At 35.4% G+C, this 17,179-nt stretch overlaps 2 protein-coding genes across 3 annotated transcripts; one reads left to right on the top strand and one right to left on the bottom strand.

Moving 5' to 3' along the window:
- Positions 1-2,116: 2,116 nt before the first annotated feature.
- LOC119481993 (probable E3 ubiquitin-protein ligase RNF144A-A) lies at positions 2,117-5,360 on the bottom strand. Its single transcript, XM_037759350.1, has 4 exons — positions 5,103-5,360; positions 3,747-3,847; positions 2,812-2,967; positions 2,117-2,690 (listed from the first exon to the last, which is right to left on the bottom strand). The coding sequence occupies exons 1-4, from the start codon at positions 5,344-5,346 to the stop codon at positions 2,232-2,234; spliced, it is 960 nt and encodes a 319-aa protein (XP_037615278.1). The 5' UTR covers positions 5,347-5,360; the 3' UTR covers positions 2,117-2,231.
- A 2,219-nt stretch (positions 5,361-7,579) lies between these two features.
- On the top strand, positions 7,580-17,107 carry LOC119481545 (ubiquitin carboxyl-terminal hydrolase 47-like). Of its 2 annotated transcripts, none has more exons than XM_037758617.1 (15): positions 7,580-7,635; positions 10,487-10,610; positions 10,721-10,818; positions 10,902-10,985; positions 11,768-11,864; positions 12,129-12,241; positions 12,343-12,413; positions 12,497-12,622; positions 14,222-14,317; positions 14,460-14,588; positions 14,672-14,800; positions 16,115-16,152; positions 16,423-16,454; positions 16,545-16,799; positions 16,908-17,107. In XM_037758617.1, the coding sequence occupies exons 4-15, from the start codon at positions 10,922-10,924 to the stop codon at positions 17,039-17,041; spliced, it is 1,284 nt and encodes a 427-aa protein (XP_037614545.1). In that variant the 5' UTR covers positions 7,580-7,635; positions 10,487-10,610; positions 10,721-10,818; positions 10,902-10,921; the 3' UTR covers positions 17,042-17,107. The 2 variants fall into 2 exon arrangements, with proteins under 2 accessions (XP_037614545.1, XP_037614543.1); XM_037758615.1 differs by having other exon boundaries at positions 16,545-16,814.
- Positions 17,108-17,179: the final 72 nt, after the last annotated feature.

The raw sequence follows: 17,179 nt of genomic DNA, 5'->3' as shown, positions 1-17,179 counted from the left end.
AGTGGATGTATTGTGTGAAATTAAGTTAAATCTAGAAGCTGTTTTGCACTCAGATCAGTCAAAGTGAATGCTAACATCACCAAGGAGAAGGATTGAAGGGTGGATTTGGATCAAAAGGACTACAAATAAGAGCAATGACCAGAAGGTGGCTCCATTGGGTACGAGTTTAAAAGTGAAACGTTCAAATGAGGTTAAATGGAAATGGTACCGTGAATAAGAGCAGCACCACCTCCATGACCCCATGATGTCGTTTCACAAGTTAAGTGTATCAAGTAATGGTAGTCAGTTTGAATGACACATAATCCAGATTTAAGTTTTTGTCAATAATACATTTATTCAGATAACGGCTTTCTCTCTCTTCATTATAAACCAGTAGAGCTGTTGCTGTATACTGACCTCTTTGTCTGAGGTAATTTAAAGTATTTTTGTACATCTATAACCAGCTTTTCTCCACTATTTATTTGTCGGTGGCAGTGGTGGAATGTAACTAAGAACATTTACTCTAGTACTGTACACTTAAGTAGAATTTTGACATACTTTAATTGAGTTAGTTCCATTTTCTGCTACTTCATACTTCTACTCCACTGCATCTCAGAGGGAAAAAATTTACTTTTTACTCAACTACATTTAATTGACATGTATAGTACCTTTTTACATAAAAAACACATGATATTCTTAAATGATATGACATAAAAAAAAACATCTCTATCAAAAGGTAAGCACAACTACAAGCCAGGTATACCTTTCTGTTGGCCTATAAGGCAAGAATACTTAATTATACTTTTATTAAGTATATCTCAATCAAAAGATAAGAAGTACAAGTAGGCCTATAAGCCAAGTATACTTAGACTTTTCTGTATACTTGTCAGTATGAGCCAAGTATGTATACTTTTGTTAAGTATATCTCTGATAAGTACATAAAAAGTAAACTGAAAGTATACTCTCTTATTTTAAGTTTAAAAGAACTATACTAATAGCACACTTGAATAAACTTCTTTTTGGTAAGGTTTACTATACTTACTATAGTCTACCCAGTAGTATACAAAGTATCTACAATTGTCTCCACGTTGAGGAACTACAACATTAAAATGCTCTTACATGTACTTGTTAGTGATAAAAACAGAATAATATCCTATTCTATAATAATATAACACTGTGAAAGGATCAGTTCTGCATAATGAGTACTTTTACTTTTGATACTTTATGTACATTTTGCTGATAATACTTCTGTACTTTTACCAAATATTTTGAATTTGGGACTTTTACTTGTAATGGAGTATTTTCAGACTGTGGTATTTCTACTTTTACTAGTAGTAAAGTTTCACCAATGGTTAGTGGTGAGAAGTAACTCAGTACAGTTAACTCAAGTACTGTACTTTTGGGTACTATTTCCACATTCTGCTACTTTATACATTTGAGAGGGGAAAATTGTAGTTGTGCCTTAACTACATTTATTTGACAGCTATAGTTACTGGTTAGTTTTGAGATTAGGATTTTATATACAAAACATCTGATCAGTTTATAAAATATGACGCCCTGTTATACATTAAACTACCCAAAAGTACATAAAACAGTTGAAATTACCATACCTCACAACATTTAAGTAGCGACTATTTACATTGTGTTGCTTCCAAATGATGTCAAAATCTAAAGATGACAGCTCCCTTATCCGGGATATTTTAGCTTAATTTCTCAGCTGGCCGACTCTGTTGTGATTGGTCAACCGAACCAAACTCTTCGGACTCCGCTCTAGCTCCGCTCTAACTAGCGTTGTTTGAGGGCGTGCCTAACTAGTTGCTAGGCAGGTATTATGCAAATGTGTTACTTGGTGACATCACCACGTTTCTGTTTCTGTGGGGGAGAGTAACTCCATTTGGCGTGGACTTCGGGCTATTTAACTTTGCAGACCTTGTACATGCACAAACAACTATATAACACACTAAAGGGAAGGGAAAAGGCACAAAAGCATAATAGGTCCTCTTTATAACCACAATTTGGAGTTTGAAGTAGAAATTGTGTATGTAAATGTCTCAAATGTGGAAAGAAGGAAGTGATTCTCATGTGGTGTGATATTTTAGTACAAGTACAATTCAGATCTTAGGCTCTAGAGTCTAACTGTTATTGAAAGCAGGTATGTGGTCGAGTTCCTGTCTGAGAAATAACAGATATGATGATTATGAAGAACTTTTTAAAAACATAAAATAAAAAGGTGTATTTGTATTGTCTTGAGATCACAGTTTTACATTAACAGATGTCCTCTGCCTCACAGGTATAGATTTCTGTCTCGGTGCTACACCACTGGAGCAAAGTTCGTAATATGAACGACACTCTTCGCTGAGCTTCAGGCACACAAAACAGAACTTCACTTTACACCGAAGGCAGATCATGGTTTTACATTGAGTTTTGTTATGCTCCACCAGCAAACCACAGGTGGGGCAGGCACGGATGGAGGGACAGCCAGTGACCCCCTCCACATCCTCGAAGGTGATATCAGGGCAGCTCTTCAATATCTTCAGTGGGCTTTGGCACTCATCATTTTCACAGTGGTCTGAACGAGCGGGGCCTGTCCATCTCTTCAAACAATGCCAGCAGAACCTATAAATCCTTCCTCTCTTAGTTGTGCACACTGTGCATTCGACACACACATTATGGAGGTTGCTTCTCACCACATGAGACTTGCAACCAGGACACTGTTACGTGAAGTAAGAGAATGAGATATTTTTTAAAGTTCATCCTTGTATTTGCATTTGTTTTTAAAATGTAAATATGATTTCAGATACAGTTTGTAAATGGTGTAATTGAGTTACTTACTGCTTTGACATCCAAGTAATCCTTGGCAGCGTTACTGAACAGTATCTTCTCAAAATACTCGATTTCTTCGGGGGTCAGAAGAGCCATTTTACGAACTTCCTCGAAGGGCCACTCAACATCACAGCCAGTTTGGCCACACACAAATTTGCAGCGACCCTTAAATATTATAAAGAAAAGAGTGAAATTGGCAAATTCATAAGCATCTGGAAATCTGTTACTGTTATTAAAGGTACAGTGTGTAGGATCTGGCGACATCTAGTGGTGTGGTTGCAGATTGCAACCAACTAAGTACCCCTCTGCTCTCTCCTCCCTTTCCAAGACTGCGGTAAATTCGAGCTGCTGAGTGCAAAACCGTGGTAACGCCGTTCGCCTCGCTCAGAGGCCATCCTTACCATAATAACACTACTTTAGGAGCAACGGAAATCAGACAGTGGTACCGGTTTTACACTCTGCAGCTCACGTTACCACAGATTCACAAGCATGTCGGGGAACTACGGTGGCCTTCAGGTAATGTAAAAATGCAAAAGGCTCTCTCTAGAGCCAGTGTTTGGTTTGTCCGTTCTGGGCTACTGTAGAAACATGGCAGAGCAACACGGCGGACTCCGTAAAGAGGACCCGCTATGTAGACATGAAGGGCTCATTCTAAGCTAACAAAAACACAATTCTTAGTTTCAGGTGATTATACACTAATGAAAACATAGTTTGTGCAAATAGATCCCTCAAAATGTTACACACTGTTCCTTTAATCAATATCAATTTCTTCATTCAATTTGTTCCTTCTATCAGTCACATTATGTCTTTTTTTACTATTAAATCTATATTTTTTCTATAAATTAGTATTTCATTACACACGCTGACGCTATGCATTTTGTCAGAGAAGTTTAATCACTAAACATCTTTGAATTTCATGATAAAGGTGATGTAAACAACGCTACCTCGTCCAGCAAACGGTTGCACCAGTTAGTGAGAGACATCGGAGTGACGGCGTGACCACAGGACATCTTTGCTCTGAGAGACTTGAAGTCTTCGTACAAAACTATGAGACACACACAAGCACATGAAGACAGATGAAAAGATGTTCAGTGTTACAGGCTATAAGCTATAATTAAGAACTTTAAATTTAACTTTGGTAAAAATAGAAACTCCATGGGGTAATTAGGCTACCAGCCGCAACGCTGGTATTGTTTTCACCTTGTGAGTGTGAGTGAGTCATCATGGTGAAATGTGGTCCTGGAGACATCTACTGTAGCGGGGATTACCACAGAGGAGGTTTGAGTACTTTGCCAAGTGTCTGTCTGTGCACAGATTTTGTCACCACGATAGTGTCACAACAAAGAGGAACACCGCCCAAATTCAGAATCCCAATATGTTATTTCCATTGCCTAGTAAGTTTCTGGCTCTCTCAAAGTCATGTTTATTAAAGTATGCTATTAGTATACTTCTTTTAAACCTAAAATAAGAGCGTATGCTTTCAGTTTACTTTTTATGTACTTATCAGAGATGACCTTAACAAAATTATACTTAAGAATACTTGACGTATACCGACAAGTTTACAGAAAAGTCTAAGTATACTTGGCTTATACTGAAAAGTTTACAGAAAAGTATAAGTATTTAAGTGGGCTACAAGTATATAACTAACAGTATACCTATAAGTTCACTTGTACTGTAGTATAGTTCATAGTATAGTTGCAGTACAAAATACAACTTCGATATAAACTAGTTGTGTACTCAAAGTTTACTACTCTTACATTTAAAGTATACTTTTATAAATTAAAAAGTGGCCAATTTAGTCCCAAGAAGTATTGAAGTAGTACACTGAAAAGTATACTACTACTAAATTAATATTAGTTTCCTTATTACATAAAGTACACTTGGGATTATACTTGAACTATACTTAAATTTACTTCATAAAATAAACTTGAACTATACTTCTTTTTTGTAAGGATAAAAAAGCTAGTTTGGCTTGTGCGCATTTAAGAGGAAACAAAGCTCGATGATTCGGCACAACACCTGTATTATTGTTTTGCATTGCGTACCTCATAATATTCACCATTTTAATCCAAGCTGTGAATTACAGTTCACACCGATTACAGAAAATAAGACAAACACGATAATTATTTGCAAAGATTCAAAACAAATTGCTGCTTTAAAAACATTTGATGACTGTTGACAAGAAGAACAGTAATACTAGTTACATAAATAAAAACTGTATCCAAATAGTTCAAGAGGTTTTTGAGTAATTACATCAAAACCACAAATTGTTACAATTTCCCCCGGTCTCCCCTACTTACAGTCTAAAACATCATCTCCCTCTACAAACGTCAGAGTGGTGTCTTCAGGGTCATAACACTTCTCCTCTTCCACAGTGATCCAGCTGCTTTCTTCAGAGGTCAACTCATCTTCTTCATAGCCTACTAATCTTTCGTTATGAGGTGTCTCCTCTTTAGGAGTCAAACGGTCATCCATGATGGTTTTATATAAATCCATTCTTCTCAGTCGTCTCTTCTCTCGTCTAGCTGACAGTTTGTTTCCCATGTTGCATTCACACTCTCCTGTGAAACAATGACTGTGTCTGTGTGAGCCAGGTAACCTGCTCTTCTTTTCCTTGAAGTCATGTGATTTGAAGACACCACCCTTTTCTTCTCCTATAAAAGCTGATAACCTATCAAGTAGACTACATTAGGATCACTTCACCTTCACAGTGAACAGAACAGACTCAGCAGTAAAATGGGAATCCAGCTTAAAGTCAACGGACCAAGAGGAGACGAGAAGATCATCGACCTGTGTGATGATGAAGAGGAGATGAGGAGGATCACTGTACTGCAGCTGAAAGAGAAAATTACTAGAGAACTAAGGCTAGGTAGGCTACGTTTATTCATTATTTCTTTTTTGATATATTGTTATTATTATATATGTTCTAATTGTTTGTCATCACTATTATGTACTGTAGTCATATTATTTCTGTAGATTAATCTTGTCTCCAGGTGGAGCCTTTAAATAAGCACAGTGGGTTTTCTGCCTCTCCCTGCACTGTATATTATTTATTTTTTTGTTAATGTTTGTTTAATATATTAGGTTGTGCAAAATAAATAATAATAATAATAATAATAATAATAATAATTAAATAAATGTATTATGTATCATAGGCCTATAGGCAATTTTATTTTTATATTATATAAATATACTTTTGTCAGAGGCAGGTAATGTTTTAAAAACAATTATTAAAAATAATGGATTACCACAATATTACAACATACAACATTTGACATTCATATAGTATTGTCTTGAAACCTTTATTATTATTATTATTATTATTATTATACTTATTGTTGTTGTTATTATTATACTTATTGTTATTAGTATCATTATTATAATCAGGATTATTATTACTATTATTATTCATATATATTATTATTATTATTATTATTATTATTAGGCTGGGAACAGAATTCCACTTTTTTTTATATAGGTATAGTTTTGTGCTTGTTGATTTATTTTAAACCCTTATTTATCTTGTTTGCATGTGTAGATAAATGCAGAGTTAAATACATCTGCATTCAATTTTCATTTATTTTTCTTCTAAATATTTTTTTTATTCTTGCATCTATTGCAATTAATCCATTTTGTATAGATTACCATTTATTAAAATATTAAAATAAAAATGTTTTGAGTTTTTTACTCTTTCTTGTTTTTGTGGCAATACAGCAATTTTATGTTGTGTATTCAGATATTTGAGTCTATAGTCTAAAACATTGAGAATTGCATTGTGTTTTTATGATGAAAAGTAATTTTTTACCAACAAATATTTGGTTATGGTTCTGCACCAAATCATCATGGACATCATAATTCTATGCCTACATTTTGGCGTGATATCTTCTGTGAAAATGTGCGTCTATGGTAAACAAGTGTATTTATTTGTGTTTAGGTGATGACATCCGGATGGTGTTCCGGACCAAGCCGCTGGAAGAGTCCTCCCTGCTGTTATCCTATGGGATCCGACACATGTCCACCATCCACACGCTGCTGATGCTGCCCGGAGGCGAAGCATGAGACTCAAGACTACACCTCTGCAATAATACCAATATTATATTACCAGCTCAAAAATAAAATATTGAAGTGTAAAAACAAATAAAATGTATATTGTCCTCATGGATGTCATCTGTCTTTATTTGTAAGGCTGAAAACATAGGCGCCCCTATGGTAAATAAATATGATGATATTATCATGATAAAGGGTTTGGTAGGGTTTCAGGCTCTTTGGTCGTTTCATGTAATTATTTTTCGTATTTTCCATCTATGTATACAGAGACAAAAATACTTAAAGCTGCAGTAGGTAGAATTGGCGCAAATATGATTAAAAAAAAGTTATTTTTATAAAACTGTCACTATATCCTGACAGTAGTTCATGAGGCAGGTAATCTGTAAAAGAAATCTCGTGCCTCTGTGTCCTCCGGTGCTCCTAATGGCATCTGCAAGATTTCACAGACCGGAGGAAAACAACCAATCAGAGCTGAGCTGGACCCAGCCGTCTCTGAGCAGCTGTCAATCACTCACTTTCTCATTTTAAAGCTAAACAGCACACTCCAAGATGTTTCTGAAAACATTTGAAGGCGAGAAATAGGCATTAACGTAACATAATATTGATTCATATTTGATCAGCGCTGCCTAGTTTGACCGGTTGGTCTGAGTTTGCGAGTGATTGACAGCTACCTCCGTTGAATGAACAGCCAATAGGAACACTCTCTCTCTGAAATGACCTGTGATTGGTCAAAGTCTCCAGTCACGGGCTAGATTTTTTAAAGCCTGAAAACAGAGCCATGAGGAGGTGCAGAAGTCTAGTTTTCTCTCAGAACACTTGAATTACAATATGCTGAAATGTTATTGGGGAATTTTTGCCCAATGATGCCAAAACATATTCTGCGTACTGCAGGTTTGTGATCCAATCACTCAGGACGCATGTTAATACCAGGTTTGAACACGGTCTTTGATGAGTCACCTGTTGGCTGACTGACAGCTGCTTTGAAACCAGCTTTGCAAACCTTTAGCTGCCTCCCTCAGCTCTTGCCTTTGCCCAAATATCACCCAAACATAATTCAATTTTAAAAAGCCCCTACCGCCGGACTTTTCTATAATAACGTTTCTGAAAATATTTATCTACATTTACAATTTAGTGGGCTACACTGATTTTTGTTGTGGGTCCACAATCAGACAATTTCTTTTATATAAGAAGAAGTTGATGAGATAATGTTATTAACATTACAATATGGGTAAAACTAGATGTAGCTATGGTAAATTTAAAGATCTGAACTTAATATTCTTCTGTTTATTTATTTATTTTTTCTTTTCAGTGAGTTTGCTGGATAAAATTACACCGAGAGTCTCTAAAACGAAAGGACTGAAAACCTGTTTTGACTGAGGGAAGTTTTGTAGTGTTACCGGTTAATTGTGCTGAATTATTACCGTCAAGCAGCTGCTATTTTTATTGTACTCTTCCTTGAGAAGAAAATTCCTCTAGACACCGTAGTGTGCCAACAAATGAATGCTTTTGATATGTCAGTCAGATTCACAGTCAACACCCTGATTAAATCTTCTATAATTAGTAACAGCAACAAAGTAACAAGTCATTTCCTTCTGTGAAATGAATTATGACCATGACAAGGATACACAATGTGATTTCATGAGAAACACTGAACTGAAAAAAAAAAAGATCAGCACTGCTATCTGAATGTAGATTGTGTCAGTAGAAACAAAAAAAACAACAAAGATAATATTCTTGATATCATTAAAAAAAAACTTCACAGGGTTACATACAATTTTCTTTTCTGTTTTATCAAAATTACAAGACGCTTTCTTTAATTCCGAAATACAAAAAAAAAAAATAATAATTAAAAATGATTGGCTTCTAAAATAAAAGTAGCCTACTTTAATATTCCCTATAAATCAATTGGCTCATAATGCGACGTAGGCTGTCGGTTGAGAAGAAGCCACACCCTCCACTAAACGCTACTGATGTCATTATGTGAAGGCCAGCTGTCAGTGAGTACCAGATTCTTCCTCTAAAAGCTTTACAACTAAAGTATCCTCAGTTCGGCTGTTTGAAAGTTATTCCAAGCAGCATTTTATTTTGAATCTGTGCAGATAATTATTGTGTTTTTCTTAATTTCTGTAATCGGTGTGATCTGTCATTTACAGCTTGATTAATGGTGAATATTATGAAGTATGCAATGCAAAACAATAATACAGGTGTTGAATCATCAAGCTTTGTTTACCCTTAAATAACTGTCGCAGAAATGTCCGTTTTACTTTTTTTAACCTTACAAAAAAGTAGTATAGTTCAATTTTATTTTATGAAGTAAATTTAGTCCAAGTATAATCCCAAGTGTACTTTATGTATTAAGTATACTAATACCCACCTTAATCTGACACTGACTATCAATTTACTAGTAGTACAATACATTTTAGGACTAAATTGGCCCACTTTTTAATTTATAAAAGTATACTTTAAATGTAAGAGTAGTAAACTTTGAGTACATAACTACGTTACATCCAAGTTGTATTTTGTCCTGCAACTATAATATGAACTATACTACAAGTATAAATACTGTTAGTTATAATTGTATTCCACTTTTTAGTTTATGAAAGTACACGTTAAAGTATACTCTCAGTAGTTTAATAGTTTTTACAGCAAGTACACTTGTAAGTTTTCCTGCGATCCCAGTGAACAGGTAATATAAGTGAAACCACACCCCTGTGCCAAATTACCAGAAGTGATAGCCTACTAACCACAAGAACATGTGCAGCCTAAACAAATAATAATAATTATTATTATTATTCATAATAATAATAATAATAATAATAATAATAATAATAATAAATACACACTTTGGCTTCTACAACTCATAATACTACCAATAATAATAGGCTACTACTAATAATAACACTAATTATAATAATAACAACGCTACTACTACTACTAATGATGATAATAATAATAATTATTATTATTATTATTATTATTATTATTGTTATAATGGCAGCCTAATGATTACAAAACAAAAAAATAATAATAATAATAATAAAAATAATAATAATAATAATAATAATTTCTGAAACTTCTTTTCTTTTCAGTACTTTTGCAATTGATGCTTATAAGTTCAGGTAACAGCTGTTAAAGAAAGCACTCAGTCACCAATCGGCAGTAACCAACTGAATACAAATTCATAACAAACAGGTTAAGTTTCAGTGATAAAATGCCACTTCATGAATTTTACCTGATGATCTCAAGCGATAGACTCATAAAATAATAATAACTCATAATAAAATCGAACATTCAAAAACCAAATGAAACAAAACCAAATTATAAAGCAAGTTATCTGCAAGCACTTCTGGGTGCGGCTCTTTGGGCTACTTCTTATTGGGAAAGATCATTTTGTTGTTTGTGATACAGAATGTTTTATTATAGGCTATCTAAATGTACTCTGTGGACTGAGGGAAGTTTTGTTGTTTTACCGGTTATTTTAATAGACGAAACACAGAACATGTGCTTCATTATTATTATCATCAAGCAGGTGTTTTTTTGTTCTGCACTTCCTTGAGAAGCCTAGGAATGCTGTCATTATGATGGAATGTGTCAATCAACAATGTTTGTCACACATCTTTCATTTTCTCATTCACAGTTCACACCCTAATTAAGTCTCATCAGTCAGAGTCCTCTCCTTCTGGACTGAACCGAAACAAAAATTATTTTTGATCAGGGGAAGAAACTGCAGTACCTGAATGTAGTTAAACTACATTTTGTCAGTAAGTAGAATAAAAATAGAACATGGATATGGTTGCAAAACAAATCAAGTACAAGCATGTAATTGTACTGCATCATTCAGAGCTGCTCTACACTGTGTCTCTGACTTTAGGACTGTCTCACCTTGGTCCGTTGAGTGCTGCTGTCCGGACAGTGACACAAGTTGTGAACAATCTCCTCTGCAAAAGTCAAAGGAAAAAAATTAACAGGGTAACACCACATTTTCTTTTCTTCTTTCTGATTTTTTTCGCCTAAATAAATAAAGATAAAATAACACTTTTTTTTATCTTCAGGGGGAGATTCAAGAGGAAAGATGAACAACTTCAGAAAACGATACCCAGAAGAGGTGAAAGCACCAGTGATTAAGAAGCAAAGAGGTAACAAAGATGCAGGTGAACAAAAAATGATTCCAGGACAGCTGGTGGATAGAAAACAAAAATATATATATATAGCAAAAGAAGGCCCAAAATGAACAGTAGAATTGGTTTTGGAGACCAACCATTTAATTTAATTTAATAACGTGTCACAACATATCTGACACCGGAGTAATGCCACTGGTTGATGATGATACGTAGCCATCATGCAAACAAAATATATAACTATTTGGTTTCTATCAAAATCAATGTAATTTTATGGAAAAATCCTCCAAAATTAGCACTTTTATTGACTCATTTTATGCATTTAGATCGTTATTTTTAGTTGTTTTTTTTCGATTAATAGATACTTAACACAATAAGTGTCCATACAAAGACACAATAAACTTATAGCTGACAAAAGGAATTGTATTATTATATTATTTACATATGTTTTGAAATATCTATAGTATTGCTTTCATTTTTGCCCATTTTAAAATCTGTTTTTACTTAATAACATAGTTGCTTTTAACAAGTGCTATTATTTTACTTTGATTATTTTAGATTCCTGTATGTTTTGTGTTGGTTGTTGTGCTTTTTATGTTTGTCATTGTAATGCTATCCGTCCTTGTTTGTACTTGTTTTTTCTTTGTGATGTAATGTGTCCTTGTTTGTACTCACATGTGAAACTTTCTTGCTTGCTGGCCATCTTGACCAGGACTCCCTGGCAGGAGAGATATTGTATCTCAATGGGACCTAAGTTAATGGAGATGATGTAATGACACTGTGTTTTTCTTTGCTTTAAGTCACTCAGCCACATTTTGGTCTGCATAATCAGGGAGCCACGTGTTACCTCAACAGTGTCCTGCAAGTTCTCTTCATGACACCAGAGATCCATGACAGGTTTGAAACAGCTGCTTTCATCTGTAGAAAATATAAGTGAGACAATTATGTCAAGTATCAACAGGAAACATTGTTTTATATATGTGCTGTGGTGTCCAAAGCTTCCAAATTTACATTTAGCACTCTTTATGGGACTGTTCTCACCACAAACACCTAATATTGCAATCAATCAATTCTTTTTTTTTTTTAAAGAACACCCAATCATTGATGATGTAAAGGTTAAAACAGACAGTTAATACTCACCAATAAACCTCTTCCTTAAAGGTTGGATCCAGAATCACAGATCACAGATAAAAGGCTGAGAAAGGTCTTTAAAGATTTGAAAGAAACAACATGTGGAACAGAAGACATCACAAAGAGTTTGGAGATTGAGAACGGTAAGTTGGCCAGTAACAGGGAGGAGAGTCACATAGCTGCTGTAGATTCACTGAAATGCTTCGGTGGAGTTTATTTACTGGATTCAACATATCATTTTCAGTTCATCAACAACGTGATGCTGCTGAATGTCTGGAGTTGATTTTACATAAAGTCAGCCCACAGGCCTCTGAGGTGAGCACATGTGAAATCCATACCAGAATCTACCGGCCAACAAATCAGACAGCTGTGTTTATAAGTGACATTTCTATCTCAAGGTTTTCCAAGGACAGCTGACATACATAATAAAATGCTCCAAAGGCCACAGCATCAATGAAGAGACGAATCCATTCTGGACTCTTCCACTGTCACTAAAAGATACCCATGATACAGCCTACAGCGTGGTAAGCATCCTCTTGTTTTATTGTAAATAGTGTATTGTAAAATAAGTGCTGAGTCATATGGAGAGTTAATAGGGGGTGAGACGTTGCTATTACATTTTTAAGTTAAGAAGTTCCTGTTCCGTTCTTTCTTACATTAGTGTGCCCTAAAGTTGTTCTTATTAATATGGCTAATAACTGATCTGTAAATGCATCAGTACATATTTTATTAATCCTTAAGAAAGCCATTAATTACAGCCTAAACCCTTTATATATGGTGTCTTGTCAGAAAGTGGTACTAACATATTAGTACAGTAAAAAGAAAGCTGGATATATAAAAGTATGTCAGTCGTTACATTATCCTTTATGCCAAGAAAAGAGTCATCAGTGAAAGAACTACATTAAGTCCCCATAAGAAGAACAACGCAGTAATTAATCTTGTAACAATACACATAAAGTCCTCAAGAGTAAAAGTCAAAAGAGTAAATAGGCTACATAACAGTAAATTCCCACAAATCAGTTACATAGAATATCGCATTATAGCAACACATTAGTCTCAGACAGCTACAGTAGTATAATGATATAAATGAACGTAACAAAAATAAACAATCACATAACAGATGTAGCTAGAAAAGTGCATTCTCCGCAGATCTCCACCAGGTGTGTCAGCAACAACCACTGCTGTAATGTTTGATTGAATGAACACAAACCACTGGCTCTCTTAGTATAATAAATAAACTAAATAAACTCACAAAATGTCAAGAAAGCATATATTCTTACACCTATTCTCCTTATTAAACAGAAAATTACTCTCAAGTTTACCGAACTGGCTTAATTGTCTCGTTAACTCATCGTAAAACACACTTCATTCAAACTTGACAGAAACAAAATTAAATTCACCAAAACAGTCTTGGTTAGTATTTCTACTGTTCCAACAATCACCAACTCTGGTTCAGTCAAAGTAAACCCTTAATTCACAGAGTTGGATGTTAAAATATGCTGGCTCTACCACGGATGTATAATAAGAACAAACGTCTTTATAATGGTGTTCAATGGGGAAAATGCTTTTACACTGCAATACCACAAGTGGCCACTTGGCAAAATTGGAAGCAAGGCTGAGTGGCGGCGCCGTATCCAGGTCTTATTATACATCCATGGGCTCTGCACTCGGTTTTCCTCTCTGAAATGCTGAATCACGGCTGAGCGGCTCTTGTTCTTGTAGTGAGGAGTCAGCAGTCAATGACGGTATAAAACAGTCAATAAAATAGGTTTTCAAGAAGTGTGAATCACCACAACCATGAGGAGGTGCTTGAGCATACAGTCAAGAATGAGCACAAAAAGATATTAGGCTGAAGGGTCCATTAGTATGCAAGATTAGCCATGGACAGACACAGAGATGCACACACACAACCGAATACATAATCTCCTGGCGGAGGAAAGGAGGACGTACAGATAACACTTTAATAAAGGGCATTTGGAGAGTAGATAAAAGATACCGGTACTTGTCGTAGCAATGTTATATACAATAGCAACAGAATGCTGGTGACGGAGTAAATAAACAAATTAATTAATTAATTAAATGCAATGTTTTTTAAATTCATTGCAACATTTGTGTTTTTTCAGGAAAGAGGCTTTGAAAGGATTTTCCAGCCTAAATCATTCAGTGGAGACAACATGGTGTACTGCAACGAATGTAAAAAGAAAACAGAGGCGACCAGTGTGAGTTTTCAAACACAAACTGCAGCCTGAACGGATTATATGCCGGAATTAAACTTTTACAATTACTTTGCATATTTGTTAGACAATACTGTCCGTTGAACAAAAAACGGAAGTGTTTTATAATCTTCCTTGTGCTATTTAGCGATGTGAGATGGTGGAATTTCCTCAGAGTTTGACTCTACTCCTCAAGAGATTTGACTTTGACTACAACACCATGTCACATGTCAAATCAGACCGCTGTGTGGATGTGCCGCGTACATTACAGAGAAAGGTAAGGGGAAGTAACTCTGAATGGTGTTCCTTTTGTTTGCTTTAAAGGTATCTTCACATATGTGACCATCTTCTTCATTGTAGAACAACAAGTACAAACTGTATGGGATGGTGAATCACATGGGCAGTCTACGAGGTGGACACTACACAGCCACCATCCTGTTCAATGAGGACAAAACCTGGTATGAGTTTAATGACGCTCACGTCAACAAGGTGAGGATTCATCTAACACATCCAATAGTTATGGCATATATTCAGACCCTACAAAAATCAAACATTAAAGGTCCCATATCATGCTAATTTTCAGGTTGTATTTTGGGTTTCTACTTGAACATGTTTACATGCTGTAATGTTAAAAAAAAAAAAAAAACTTTTTCCTCATACTGTCTCCCTGAATATGCCCGTATTTACCCTCTGTCTGAAACGTTTCGTTTTAGCGCATGTCAACGGAGTTGCGTTGCTAGGCAACAGCTTGGGTCCATGTTTACTTCCTGCCAGCTGATGTCACTCCAACCAGAAACAAAGCACGAATATTGCTAAGAAGTGAAAGTCAATTGTTCGTTCCATTGCAATGTCAGCGCCATTTTGGACTGAAAGCGACTATCGGACGGCGTTAAAACATCCGCCTACAAAGTGCCGTACAAAAGTAAAACTAAATTATTTCTATTCTATTGTCATAATTTTAATATCTCTACCAAATTGTCCTGTGTTGAACAATACAAATATTATAAATATGGATACTATTATAACTATTTACTTACTTACTTACTTTTTTATTAAACGTTTTTGCCTGGCTGGATCCCAGAGGAGCATGGACATACAGTACATGGAAGTTAGAAAAATCCAGCACGCAGATTTTGAGAGATCTCAAACTTTTTCATGTCAAGGACCCTTAAATTCTGTTTATGTCATGCTACTAGCACTACTAGCTACTAGCCAATAACAGGTTGTTTGGGAAAAGAGACATTAATACATCCACCACGGTACAGGCTTACAGCATACAGCCAATGGGTGTATTATAAGATAATACAAGCGATTAATTACAGCCAATATAGCCATTATTACAGCTGCATACAGACATTTTACAGACATCTCTTGGTACATTCATGGCTTTGGACGCATTGGCGTTTTCAGTCCAAAATAGTGAAAACGCTACCGCAGCGCCATCTAGCGGCTATTGTCAAATAAACACCGGAGTTTCGCCTCTTTTCTCTTTGCTAGAAATAAACTGGGACACATTTTGAATGATAACATTTAAAACTGTGTAATGGTCTAAATATTGTTGATTTGTGACATCACAAATGGACAGTAATCCTGACAGCTTGTTTCAAAGGCACAGTTTCTGAATACGAGCTGTGGGTATTTCTCCATGAACTGATCATTTCAATACTTTCACAGTATTTATATAGCACTTAAACATACTTAATAATCTTTTAAAAAATGAAAATCGCCCTTTTTACAATATGGGCCCTTTAAATTGCTATTTGTTGAATGCACTTCTTGTCTTCTTGTCTTTGTTGAATGTAGGTTGAAGAGCAACCATTTGCAAAAACCGGGACTTACAAGTATGTTTGATTAATTCCACTTTATCAAGTCTGACATAGACAAGCATACACAAGGTCCATTTAGTAGCTGTGCCTTCATTCATCTTCATCAGCAAAGCTTCAGCTGCTAAATGGGCCTTGCTTTGTCAACTACTGTTTCCAAGGTCAAGAATGAATGTTCAATCTCAAGTCTGAGATATATTCTATTATTGATCTGGACTTTTCTACTGTACGTTCTCAACTTTTTGTTTTTCTGTGCAAACAAATCACTTCAAAATGATTGTTCAACAGATCCAGCAGTGCATATCTGCTCGTGTACAGAGGTACGATCACAAAATGAAATCAAGAAATCATTCAAGGCTGTAATATCAACAGATAATTAATTCATATATTACTTTTTCTTCACTTTAAAGCCTCAGGGAAAGAACGACAGGATGTGGATGCTGGAGATAAAGAAAACAGGCAGCTGGAACAGAATCAAGAGAGTGGAGGACAGATGAGAAAAGACATGAAGAAAGAGGAGGGTGATGCCAAACATGAGAAGACGTTTTCAAGCTTCAAAGATGAGACAATCAATCAAAAACAAAACACAAGCTACCCGAGTAAACAACTACTGGACAGTCGGACAACGGCAGAAAAGAGGAAGCAAAGTAGCAAGAAAGAGGACGGTGAGGCGACAAAGGGTATAAACATTTCTGATACTGCTATTTCTTTAAATGCATTTTAATTCAAGAGTTTATCTGAGGAAATTAATTTCTGTGTTACTTTCCCACCAGATGAGAATTGTCTGCAAACCTGCAAGAGTCCAACGGACATCAAGAAGCATCCTCTTTTGATTGTTCTCATCGTTGTTGTTTGTGCGTTAGTTGTGATACTTCCTGTAATACTAACATCTCTGAACAAGTCTTGAGTTCAGAAATGCAACCGAGCAACTTGCTAACAAGGTGAAAATGAAAAGGGGATAATTACACTTTCAAAACGAAGCTAAGCTTTTCCAGCTTCAGCATTAAAGTAATGTACATTTTAACGCATCAATAATTATAACTCA

This window comes from Sebastes umbrosus, chromosome 22 (genome assembly GCF_015220745.1).
Source record: "Sebastes umbrosus isolate fSebUmb1 chromosome 22, fSebUmb1.pri, whole genome shotgun sequence".
Classification (NCBI taxonomy): Eukaryota; Metazoa; Chordata; class Actinopteri; order Perciformes; family Sebastidae; genus Sebastes; species Sebastes umbrosus.
Note: the sequence above shows the minus strand (reverse complement) of the source record. Positions and strands in the feature narration are given on the sequence as shown.

What these genes read in the sequence shown, in the direction of transcription:
- LOC119481545 (XM_037758615.1), top strand. Translation starts at nt 10,922, where the DNA reads ATGAACAACTTCAGAAAACGATACCCAGAAGAGGTGAAAGCACCAGTG. An exon ending in AGTGATTAAGAAGCAAAGAG is followed by an intron (nt 10,986 to 11,767) that starts GTAACAAAGATG and finishes CTTTGCTTTAAG; the next exon opens with TCACTCAGCCACATTTTGGT. An exon ending in GAGTTTGGAGATTGAGAACG is followed by an intron (nt 12,242 to 12,342) that starts GTAAGTTGGCCA and finishes TATCATTTTCAG; the next exon opens with TTCATCAACAACGTGATGCT.
- LOC119481993 (XM_037759350.1), bottom strand. Translation starts at nt 5,346, where the DNA reads ATGGGAAACAAACTGTCAGCTAGACGAGAGAAGAGACGACTGAGAAGA. An exon ending in GGGAGATGATGTTTTAGACT is followed by an intron (nt 3,848 to 5,102) that starts GTAAGTAGGGGA and finishes TGTGTCTCATAG; the next exon opens with TTTTGTACGAAGACTTCAAG. An exon ending in GCAACCGTTTGCTGGACGAG is followed by an intron (nt 2,968 to 3,746) that starts GTAGCGTTGTTT and finishes ATAATATTTAAG; the next exon opens with GGTCGCTGCAAATTTGTGTG.